We start from the raw sequence: 12,447 nt of genomic DNA, 5'->3' as shown, positions 1-12,447 counted from the left end.
TAAAAATTATTTTATAGTTTTTAGTTTGATGTGCTTGAAAAGCGTGTTTTTTAGTTTTTTAAAACTATTTTTATTTCTCTGATTTATTTATTAATTTTAACACTAAAGTCCAAATTTAAATTTTAAGTAAAAGCTTTGAAAGGAGTGAGGGAAGAGGAAAGGGTTGACGATAGGAAAGAAGTGGACTGGGAAGGGTGTGCAATAGAAAACGGGCCACAGGTTATATTAAGTGATTTTTTTAACACACCTAACGTTATATTTTTGTTTTTTAAAGAATTAAAAAGCTTTTCTGCTTTTATACTAAAAATTATAAATACATTAGCTTTCTTTACACTGCCCAAATGCGATGTTATTTTAAAATACATTTTAAAAAACTAAAAAAAAAAACATCTTATCGATAAATAATGAGCATTTTATGTATCAAATTATGTTGTGTGTATATGTTTGTTACTCTTTCACGCAAAAACTGCTGAACCGATAGCAATAAAATTTTCTACGTAGATACCTGGACAACTGGAATAACACACAGGCAACTTCTTATCCCGATATTTCTACGGGATAGAGACTTACGCGGGTGAAACCGCGGGGCGCAGCTAGACTAATATAATAATAATTTTATATCTTAGCAGTATGTTCATTTCCTAAGTTTTAAATGATTTCAATCTGGTTTCTAATACATAAATTAAAATTTACAAAACTGTCCGATTAGTGATTTTTACACTTTTAAGCACTACACTGTCTTTTCCATTATTCAGTACAATGAGCTATTTTTCTATTATTTTCAGATGAAGACGAAATCCGAGTGCTCTACCAATATCTAGCTGAGGGGTCGGTTGTGTTCCCCAAAGTGTTCCCTGTTATGTAAATATATATTATTATTTTTTATTAATAATGTTATATTTTTTTAGGATTTAGTCTTTAAAGCGCGTAGGTTTCGGACGCGTGACAGAAGCGATAGCTGGAACTAATCCATACGGTGCGAGAAAAGAAGTCAGACAGACTGGCGCCGTAACGCGTTACGTTACGAATCGATTTACGCTCCTATAAGTAGTTATCACTTCAATAACTATATGTCAATAGAAATGTTTGTGATTCGTCATTTTATACAAGAAAATTAATATAATTACTAGATTTAATTTTCATGAGCACATATAAATATAAGTAAAGATTATATGTTTGGGAATATTACCATATTATATTTCCATGTTATATGATAAAGAGAAATATAATTTTAAATAATAAAATAAAAACTCGTATATTTCTTTATATATTATTATTGATATTACATACATTTTCAGTTACATATTCTATACAGAATTAGCTTTTGCCCGCGCCTTCGCACGCATTAAATTTGTAGTAGTTTAATAGATGTTGTACATATAAATTTTCTTGAACCTCTCTATCTATTAAAAAAAAAAACCTCATCAAAATCTGTTGCGTAGTTTTAAAGCTCTAAGCATACATAGGGACATAGGGACAGAGAAAGCGACTTTGTTTTATACTATGTAGTGATTATATCTCTTTTGTCTTTTCACAGTCACAGCCTCCTAGACATGAAGATAAATCACGTTTTAATGCATTGCAGCGATCAGATAATACTTAGCGCAGTGCAGTGCATCATACAGGTATGGGTAATTAAGATACATAATACTAGTTGACAGACAGACGCATATGATGACAACCCTCATAGGAATAGGAGGCCTGTGTCCCAGCAGTGGGAACATATATGGGCTGATGATGATGATGATGAATACTAGTTGCGCCCCACGGTTTCACCCGCGTAAGTCTGTATCCCGTAGGAATATCGGTATAAACAGTTGCCTATACATTGTTACAGTTATCCAGCTGTCTACGTACCAAATTTCATTGCAATCCGTTCAGTAGTTTTTTACGTGAAAGAGCAACAAACACACACACATCTTCACAAACTTTCGCATTTATGATATTAGTAGGATATTTAGGCGAAAGTAGATATATAAAAATTCATTTTTCTCACATAGAGCGTTATTATTCAGTTATTATTATTGTTAGTAAATTCTTGTGTTTAATTTTGCTCGACTTTTATACATTTAGAAATTGAAGAGATTTTAACGGATTTAAAACGCGATTTATTAATTATATTATTAACGAGATTTTTCGAACACTTTACAACGAGGGTGGTTACGGGGAGACTATACTTATAAATAATGTAATGAATAAATCGCGTTTAAAATCCTTTAACAAGTCTCTAATTTCTATTATAATTGTTATTAAATATGTGATTTTTCTGTACTTTAATTCATACGATAATGAGAATACTGAATTAAAATTGCTTGTGGAAGTCATCACTCACTAGCATTCTGCGTTTTCAAGGAGCGAAATAGAATGTCCAAGTTTTTATGTCATAGTTCTCGTTTCCGTGGGATTCCGGGATAAAAACTATCATGTGTCTATTGTCGGGTCTCAAACTATATCTGTACCAAATAACATCCAAATCTATTAAGTGGTTGTGGTGGTGAAAAAGACAGACATAGTGGGCTAGTTTCGCATTTATAATATTTGTTGGGATGATGTAAATAAACTTCTTAAATTTCTGATCTATTTCTCTGTAATTTCAGAATATGATAGCGTCGGAGGATGCAAGTCAGCAACAGTTGCATTATATGCAGAGTTGCGGTTTTGGCGGACTGTGGCGGTTCGCTGGACCCTTTACTAAGGTATATTTAATTTTTTTTTTGTATGCACCTATTTATTTATTTTTTCTTATTTTATTATTTTTTTTTATATCACAGTCGGCAATGGAGCTGGTGGGACGCCTGATGGTAAGCGCTACCACCACCCATGAACATTTGTAAAGGCGTAAAGTCGATTACAGACCTTACGCCTCTACAAATGGATTGCCGACTTAAATTGGGAAGGGATTAAGAAAGAATTGGCGAGAGGAATAAAGGAAAGGACTGGGAAGGGGAAGGAAAAGGATATGGGCCTCCGGCTCCCCCACTCACCGAACGAAACACAGCAGAATGCTATTTCACGCCGGTCTTCTGTGGGGGTGTGGTACTTCCCCGGTGCGAGCTGGCCCAATTCGTGCCGAAGCGTGCTCGACTACCACATACAGAGACATCTATAACTAATTATAACATTAAGGGTAAAAAATATAATATATCAAGCTTTAAAATACGTTATGTATACGGCGTCCCCCAGGGTGGTGCATTGGGACCTTTGTTATTCTTTTTGTATATCAGTGACATGTGGGAAAACGGTTTGTGACAAAAACTTGCGTTGTGATAGTCGCGGTCGAATAGTTAGTGACTATCTGTTTTTTTTTCTGTGACCACAACGCGTTTTTATTAAAGACATAACACGAAATTTTCGCGACAACTCCTTGCGAGCTATGTTCGCAGAAATAAATAAATTAAAAAATATTATCTAATTAGAGCTTAGAGCTATGTTATACTTATAAGTTATAAGTATAACATCATGTGTGCTACACGTTTGCATTTAATCGTTGTATGTATATAAAATTAATAAAGTGTAAAAAATGAAAAAAAAAACACATGTTTCAATGATAGAATAAATTAAATTTTCTTGCCTGCACACTACACACAGTATACGCAATGATTTATTTATCCCGGCGATCCTAATCAGGATTATAACAAATTCATAAAATTATTGTATTGTCACCGATCCTTGATAAAAAGGCGAAAGTTGAAAGTCCAAATGCAGGCGACATAAAAGGCAACTAAAAGCGTGTGAACACACAGAACCAGTACACGGCGGAGAGCAGCGAGCTGTTCGTGAACTGCCTCGAGGCGATGGTGGAGACCTGCCTGCCCGGCTGCGGCCCGCCGCCGCGCCGCCCGCCGCCCGACCCCGACCGGGACGACGCCGCCGGTACGCGCACGCGCACGCGCACGCACGCACACGCACGCACACGCGCACGCACGCGCACGCGCACGCACACGCACACGCACACGCACACGCACACGCACATGCACACGCGCACGCGCACGCACACGCACATGCACACGCACACGCACACCAACACATCAATAAATACAGTCAAATACTGAAACTATTTGCACTAGCAACGCCATGCACTGACATATAAAGAAAGAAATAAATAAAGAAAACTTTTATTTCTCTAATCAATACCATACGCTATCCCATTCGCTAACGTAGCGATCATAGTGATTAGTATCCCATATGGGACACAACCTTTTACATCTCCATACAAGTGACCAATAGGCCCATTTCCTTTTCCTCATCCTTCCCAGTCCATACCTTCTTTCCAGTCGTCAAACCTTTCCTTTTCCTTTATCCCTTAAAAGCGGGCAGCACATTCACAGAGATACTACCTCTGCAACTGTTCATGGGCGGTGGTGATCGCTTACAATCAGATGGACCACCAGCTCTGTTGCCAGCTATGACATAAAAAAATAAGAAAAATGGGGTGTTTTTGAAACGATTCGTCGAATAACTATAGTGTAGTTACCCATATTTTAAGCTTATTACACTAAGGAAAGTGACATCTCGTATTAAATTGCGTCTTTCAGGAGTCCACGGAGTCCTATCGACCGTGGGGTTACATATTTTTTTGTATTATTTTCAGGTGGCCATCGCCCCTCGACGATTTACTGTCCTGGTCAAGAACCATAGCAGTCAAAAATTGTGAGTATCCTATCCTACTAATATTATAAATGCGAAAGTTTGTAAGGATGTGTGTGTGTTTGTTGCTCTTCAACGTAACCTACTGAACCGGTTGCAATGAAATTTAGTACGTAGACAGCTGGACAACTGGAATAACATATAAGCAACTTTTTATCCCGACGTTCCTACGGGATTCGGACTTGCGCGGGTGAACCCGCTCTCAGCTGTTTTATTTATTTTATAGGAATTTTTTACTCCTGCTATTCAAAGAATAGTAATTATTCAATAAAAGTTTTATTATTTCAGAGAGAGCCGTTGCAGATCTGTAATTGGGTTGAGAGAGCTCGCAAAGCTCCATACAAAGTAATATTTAACCGACTTTATTATTTTCTACCGAAATTCAGGTTTCGGTGGCAACACGGCCATAAATATTGAAATAATTGAAAATTCGATCTTATCTCAAAGATGATAAAGTTCAAATTGAAGGGATTAAATCTTCTGTTTATAAAATATCTTACTTATTCTGTTTGTGTTTAAAGTTCATTATCATTTAGCAAAAGCAGTTTACACTGTGTATTTAATGTACGTGTTTTTTATATTTTTTTTGTAACTGTATTTTTCTATGTTAAAGATGTAGGAAATAGGGGCAAAATGAGACATTTTTATGTATAGGATTTTCGACTTTATTTCTTTAATGTTGAAGTTTATTTTTGTATGATTCAAAAGAGACATGAAACGGTTATCGAAAAGTCGATTTGTTTCGAATGCATTAGAGTTGAATTTTGAGTAACAGTTTGTTTTAGAATTTGATTTGATAAGCTTTAAACATTCTACGTTCAAAGGGTTTTCGCGATAGTGAATATTCTAATAAAAAAAATAAGAATCGTGTAAGAATTATTAAGCATGTGTGCACAACGCACACTTGTATACGCTATAGTCGAGGCCGATACGCGCACAAAATGCATTTTTTATATATTCGGACGCACAATTTTTGATGCTACTGAAGTAGAAAATTTAGAGAGTAGAGAAATTCTAATATTAAATAATACCCCGATTTTGATAAAGTGAAATAATTAATATGTGAATTTTTATAATGTATTTATAGTCTTTTTTTTTAATTTAGCATGTTTCGTTTTTTTACTTTTTTTTTAATCGATAGATCTTGTTAGGTTTAAAACTGTCTTGTCGTGAGTTTTAACAGTTTTAGAACGTTTTTTTTTGTTCTATAGATAATATAAACGTAGGTAGGGTCTAACAGATCTCGCTATAATATAAAATACTATTGATGTTTTATGTCGTGTTCTTTGAATGTTTAAAACGGTGTTTAATGCTCAGTATCTTTTGATTTATAAAAGAAAGTCGTTACACTATTTATAACTCGAGAACGGCTTAACCGATTTATATTAAATTTGGTACAAAGATAATTTGATAGTTAGCTTTAGCAGTTAGTAGAACCCCGGGGCATTTAAAAGCTATCCCTTCTCCCATCTCGGGCCTCAAACTACCTGTGTACAAAAACATACAAATCGGTTGAGTCGTTTAAGCGTGAAGACACATACAGACAGAACTATTTTCGCATTCATTACCCCAATGGGCATTTTCATTACATATTTTTCATATATAGGATTAATAAATGATCATAGTTTCTTATACTGAGCTTTAAACAGCAATGTCATTGTCCAAAAATATTAGTGTTGAAGGCCTATCGCTGCGGCAAATAAATATTTATTGAAACCTTGTGAAATATCTACCGTACAAATGATTTGTGGTACAAAATATGATATTTATAGTGAATTATTATATGTTTTTATTAATATATGCTTTTTTGATAGTGTTTTGAAAACCTAATGCTACACATTTTGATTCGATAGAAAACAAAAATACCTCTAAAAATTTCACGATTTTAAATTATATAGACAATCATTCTGATTTCTTGATAAATAATAGTTCAAAAACATAAGATTTATTTTTCTGCTACAATCAATACATTTTTAAAATTGCATATTCTTTCTCAGTGCATTAAGCAAGGTGTACGTGTGTGCGTCCGTACGCCATTCTAGCTCTTGTATTCCCTTAAATACATACGTATATTTAATATATATTTATATATATGTATATGTAAAATATATTTTAATATTTAAATAGCTTTGTAAATTTTAGGCGACTTAAAGTTTTTGCTAACGCAATTCTATTGGGAAAGTCGTTATAATGAGGTTAATTTTTTTTTTGTGAAACTGTTCTTGATGTCTCATAGCGTAGAAATTTCCTTGTATTTTACTGTCCATGAACTAGCGGTCTATATATGTACCACGAGCGAATCCGGGGCGGAAAGCTAGTAATTGATATGGTATAGATACTATTTATAACGATTTTTCAAAAGTCCTACGTTAAGACAAAATTCAAGACCTTTCGCTAAGTAGTTATATTAATTTAGACTGGTTTTAGTGTCACGCTGATACCTACACGTTGTTCTAAAATGTTTCATAGAGGTTCATCCGTTTCAGCTGTCAGCAACTATAGTCAGCGTGACTAAAACTTGCCGTCTGTGCTATAATTGAATAAAAAGGCGTATTTTGGATTATACCAGCTGGTAAAAAAACAGTCAAATATGAAACATATGTAGGTCTCTTTTCTTCAGTGGATAAAAGCGTGCTATCTTATTCCTTCACCGCACAAATTTATTTAATTAATATTACGCCTCTTTATTTATACAAAAGAAAAACAATATCTCGAACCAAAATATTGTATTTACACATTTCTAAGAAAAATATATGTATATAGCTATGTCGGAGGGATCACTAGACATTTTACTAAAAAGATCAAATAATTTCGTGATATTCCTTGGTATTTCGAGAAATCTCCGATTTCCTCACTTACCTGCTACACATACATTTCTAATATTATTTTAATACTTTTCAAACGACGAAAATAGTAAATTATTTACATGAGATTTATATTTATTATATCGTATTGTTTTAGTGTAAGATTCTATTTAAATGTTATAAATGTGAATGTGTAATTTATTGTGAAATAAAAGTTTAGATATTGACCGAGTTGTTTTATTGTTCTCTAGCTGCGCCCCGCGGTTCCACTCGCGTACGTTTGTATCCCGTAGGAATATCGGGATGAAAAGTTGCCTATGCGTTATTCCCAGTGTCCAGCTATCTACGTACCAAATTTCATTGCAAACGGTTCAGTAGTTTGTGTGAAAGTGTAACAAACACGTATACATCCATCCTCACAAACTTTCGCATTTATAATATTAGTGGGATTCCACATCAGTAACTATAACCTTACATGACAAAAACAACCAATTTGTTTTTTGCACATTTTATGATATTGAGTAGCAATAAATTGTAAACAGAAATAATTATCGGTTGATTTATCCTTTCCCGGAACTCTATAGCGCAGAAGTTGGTGTCATTTAGCCAAATGAGAACGATGTTTTAGTTCATTATCATTAAGCAAAAGCAGTTTACACTGTGCATTTAATGTACGTGTTTTTTATATATACATTTTTTTTGTAAATGCATTTTTCAATGTTGAAGATGTGGGAAATAGGGGCGAAATGAGACACATCTTTATTTATAGGATTTTCGACTTTATTTCTTTAACGTTGAAGTTAATTTTTGTATGATTCAAAAGAGACATAAAACGGTTATCGAAAAGTCGATTTGTTTCGAATGCATTAGAGTTGAATTTTGAGTAACAGTTTGTTATATAATTTGAACTTTCAACATGTTTTAGTAGGTTTTAACAATTATGGATTTAACATGTGGAAAGTTGGGATTTTTTTTCAGCTGCAACTTATTTAGGGACCCTTGTCGCGAGTCCGTCTCGCACATAACCCATTTTAGTACCTACAGATCAAAAAGGGAAAATGGGAAAATAAAAAACATAAGAGACTTAGAATATTATATTATTAAATACATTAAAATTAATTTTGCGCAGTCAACACGACAACTACATATAAAGGTGTTTCAGGCATAGGTAGTTTGCAGATTTCACAAATTCGCATCAAATAAAGTATCGCAAATGGTTATCTATTAACATATTGATAGAATGCCTTATATAATTTATTTATTAATTGTTCATAAAAAAACTAAATTTTTTGAAAATTTTCGAGTGGAAAGATTGCAATAGAAGAAAATTACGGACGCAATTTGGCGTCCAGCACCACAGATAAAAAATTTTAAATATATACTCTCTCTTTCTATTTCATATCTTCCATCTCTCTCAAGCTATTGACAAAGAAATAATTTTTATTATAATCAATGGCCTTTATAAAAAAAAATTATATTATATATTGAGTGACTTCTATCAACATATTAATCTTCCATAGTCTATATAATCTATTCATCCCACTTCTTAAACTCGAGTCCATCCGGCGGTTTCACTTCTACCTTCTCTTTGGCCACCTGATTCCAGTTCGTACTCAGCACTGTTCCGCCGGATTCCACCTGGAATATGGAAAATTATTGAATTAACGAACGAATAACGTGGGTTTCTAACCGATTGCCCCTAAGGGAATGTCCGGGGTCTTTTTTTTATAAAATACTTATTGCATAAACAAATCCACCTACAAGAAAATAAATATTATCAAAATGAAATTGACATTATGCTAATTAATTCTACGCAAAAATCCTTAAATAAACCAAAAAAATTCGGTAGTTTGTTTGTTGCATTTGCGCTAAAAAACTACAGAACCGAAATCGATGTAAATTCATAAACGAAATGAGTAGTATGTAAACATAGAGTTTGCATCCCATAAACATATACATTAATATTGTAAATACCACAAAGAAAGCCACATGTTAAAACTAGTAGTATATACTCACAAAACTTTTATTCATGGCTCGTCTAACTTCATCGGAACCTTCTCCATATATTTTCTGAAACAAAGCGTTGAGGGCCGCGTCGCCTTCCGGTTTTTCTTCTTCCTCCTATAAACAAAATATTATATTGATTAAAATAATATAAAGAATATTATATTGATTAAATAATACTAATATATTTAATAGTCTACACTACCAAAAAACTTCATCAAAATCAAACCAGTGGATTTTAGGCAGTGGCGAAATGATTAAACATGTTGGAAAATATTAATATTTAAGAATTAGACTTTAATACAGATATTTAAGAATATTATAACATCATATGTTTGGTTGTTTCAATATCACTTAACAACTGAACAGATTTGAGTAATATTTGGAATACTTTCAGATATTTATTTATTTATTTATTTATTGCACACTTTCACACTTACAAAATATAAAAAAGAAATAAAATTTAACAAAAACTAGTAAGCAAATGGCGGCCTTATGGCTAAAAGCCATCTCTACCAGGCAACCGTAGACAGATATTTTATATAGCAACAATATATAAATATAAATATATACATACTATGTTGCTATATATACATATAATGTTGCTATAATCTCTCTCTCTCTCTCAGTCTTATATATATATATACAAGAGATAGCAGGAGCGAAATTGTCACTTAATAGAGATCTCTTCCAAGCAACCAAAGCAGAAAGAAAAATGTCATGCCCAGCCAATATATGTTCCCACTGTTGGGACACAGGCCTCCTATGAGGGTTCGGGCCATAATCCACCACGCTGGCCAAGTGTGGGTTGGAAGATGTCACATGTCGTTGAACTGCCAGTTTCCTCACAATGTTTTCCTCCACCATTTTGAAAAGTGGTGAAGTGTATAACGTGCAGATAAATTGAAAAATCAACTCTCTTGTATGCTTGTCTGCCAGACTATTCACAAAAAGTAAAAATAAACTCACCATTTTCTTGATATCCTTTTCAATTTTTTCCCAGTCTTTTCTGAATATTTTCGGCGGCTGCTGCGGCCCGGACGCGTCGATAACAGCTGTAAATAGTGATTTTTTTAATTTTACAATTGGACTCTGTAACCTTGGTCATTAATTCGTATTTATTCTTGCTTATAAAAACCAATTTTATAAAATTGATTTTGAATTTAATGCGTTTTTGGTGGCATCTTAGGTTGTTTTAGGAATTGATACACCAATTTTGAATAAAAGGGAACATAAATAAAGAAATAATTGCTAAAATGTCGAGGGATAGTGCTAAATGCATAGAGGGGTAACTTTCGCTATCGAAAGAAATATTTATTATGCCAAAGGTCAAAAACGGTGCAGTAAGGATGACTATCAGTAATTATTTATTTATATCAGTCAGAGATACAAAATTTGCAAGACATGTTACTAAAACAACTTAAATTTATATTAGTGTCCATGTATAGAAGAAATTGTGAAGATATTGCCTAAGGAAATAAGTTAATGGACAACTTTAGCTTGATATTCTCATATAAAATGGACAACTTGATAACAACACATTCACATACATTTGGTCTAAAACAAATTTCAGGTGGCAAAACTAGATTTTTTAATAAAACAGATTTTGCTAAGACTGACAACCATTCTGAAACTTTCATATTTAATAATTATATTTAATATCAGTGTTCCGCCCTGGCTCTACCTATGGTGTGTTTGTTATCACACAATTGTACTTGTATTATGCACTAAGCCATACATTTGACGATTCCTTTTTTATTTATATCAGCATGGTGGAAGAAAACATACCTTGAGGTATGGCTTTAATTTTCTCTTCTTTCCCCTCCCCTTCCAACAAGGTCCACCGAATTCCCTCCTTTTTCCTTAACTTTATCTCCACTTTTGACGGACTTACTACATATTTGCACATGGATGGTATTATTTCATGAGCTAACTCTAATTCTAAGCTATATTCTGCATCTGTATTTGGCAGCGGACTGGACACAGAAAGCTGTGGAGATCGTAAAATAATATTTAAAATAGTGATAGCAGTTGTTTCTAAGAAGGAACAGATAAAATTGTCAAAACTAGACTAAGTTGAAGACACAAGAGTAGCTGCAATGATCAATGTTAAGTTGATAAATTAAATTAATTGCTTACAGTTCTCTCCCCATAATGAACTTTGATTTTGTCGCTTGGTGCATTCTTAATCAGTATTGTAACAACTACTAGAGCATCCGTTTGGTACCAGTCATGTTTGATCTTCGGTTTCGCCGGCTGAAATAAATATTTTTATACACTTTGAAAATTAAAGAATAAAAATGGGCTTATAAGTAGGCAGTATTTTATCGAACATTAAATCAACGATGCCAGAGGACCTCAAACACCACCAGTGTTACAAGTGTTTATGAGTGCTGCATCTTATTTCCATAATTTCAAAATTTCAAGTCAGCAAAAGGTGTATGAAAGCTATTTGAATTAAGGGGTTTAACCCTGGACGTTATTTTGATTATTCCGATATTCCCGATATTTTGATTTTTTACATGTATAATATTGCCTAAACAAAATTTCAAGATAAAATAAATGAATTATTTACCTCAACAGCAGGATTTTCTTTCGAATCTCCCATGGCTTCAAACGTTTATTTTCTAAATTTTCCAATAGAAGTCGCTATGCAACAGCTTTCTCTAAAACAAAAATAGGATCGTTGATAGGCTCTTTTCACTGAAAAATGACAAAAGTTTTTTTTTACCGGGCTGCGACTTTTCTAGATACGTCAAATGTCACCTTCAGTCACAGACAGCTAATAGATAATTGTCCATACTCCATAGATTAAACAAAATGAACATAAAAAAGATGTGTTTAGATACTTACCCTCAGAGTAGAAAAATATTATTAAAACTATTTCAGTTGTTTTCTATGGATATAAAAATATATGCTTCGAGTAACTGTGAACGCAAGGGAAGGTCGGACTCAGTCAAGTGTATACTCTGTGAAGGAAACCACCCTGCAA

At 33.5% G+C, this 12,447-nt stretch overlaps 2 protein-coding genes across 7 annotated transcripts in view; one reads left to right on the top strand and one right to left on the bottom strand.

Moving 5' to 3' along the window:
- LOC119838123 (neurofibromin) overlaps positions 1–5,453 on the top strand; it is a 56,957-nt gene extending 51,504 nt beyond the window's left edge. For all 6 annotated transcript variants that reach the window (XM_038363953.1, XM_038363950.1, XM_038363949.1 and 3 more), the window contains 6 exons: positions 786–861; positions 1,538–1,625; positions 2,598–2,696; positions 3,744–3,873; positions 4,592–4,650; positions 4,936–5,453. In XM_038363953.1, the coding sequence (XP_038219881.1) occupies positions 786–861; positions 1,538–1,625; positions 2,598–2,696; positions 3,744–3,873; positions 4,592–4,638 (440 nt within the window). In that variant the 3' untranslated portion in view covers positions 4,639–4,650; positions 4,936–5,453. The remainder of the gene's footprint in view (positions 1–785; positions 862–1,537; positions 1,626–2,597; positions 2,697–3,743; positions 3,874–4,591; positions 4,651–4,935) is intronic.
- Positions 5,454–8,531: 3,078 nt separating this feature from the next.
- Positions 8,532–12,192, bottom strand: LOC119838200 (protein SGT1 homolog). The gene is made up of 6 exons (XM_038364047.1): positions 12,031–12,192; positions 11,595–11,711; positions 11,244–11,445; positions 10,425–10,510; positions 9,468–9,572; positions 8,532–9,089 (listed from the first exon to the last, which is right to left on the bottom strand). The coding sequence occupies exons 1-6, from the start codon at positions 12,061–12,063 to the stop codon at positions 8,982–8,984; spliced, it is 651 nt and encodes a 216-aa protein (XP_038219975.1). The 5' UTR covers positions 12,064–12,192; the 3' UTR covers positions 8,532–8,981.
- Positions 12,193–12,447: the final 255 nt, after the last annotated feature.

This window comes from Zerene cesonia, unplaced genomic scaffold, assembly GCF_012273895.1.
Source record: "Zerene cesonia ecotype Mississippi unplaced genomic scaffold, Zerene_cesonia_1.1 Zces_u001, whole genome shotgun sequence".
NCBI lineage: Eukaryota > Metazoa > Arthropoda > Insecta > Lepidoptera > Pieridae > Zerene > Zerene cesonia.
This window is presented reverse-complemented; position numbering and strand designations above follow the sequence as displayed.

Coding starts and splice junctions, on each gene's coding strand:
- LOC119838200 (XM_038364047.1), bottom strand. CDS start 12,063: ATGGGAGATTCGAAAGAAAATCCTGCTGTTGAG. Junction 11,712..12,030: donor AAGAAAATCCTGCTGTTGAG/GTAAATAATTCA, acceptor TATTTATTTCAG/CCGGCGAAACCGAAGATCAA. Junction 11,446..11,594: donor TTCATTATGGGGAGAGAACT/GTAAGCAATTAA, acceptor CGATCTCCACAG/CTTTCTGTGTCCAGTCCGCT.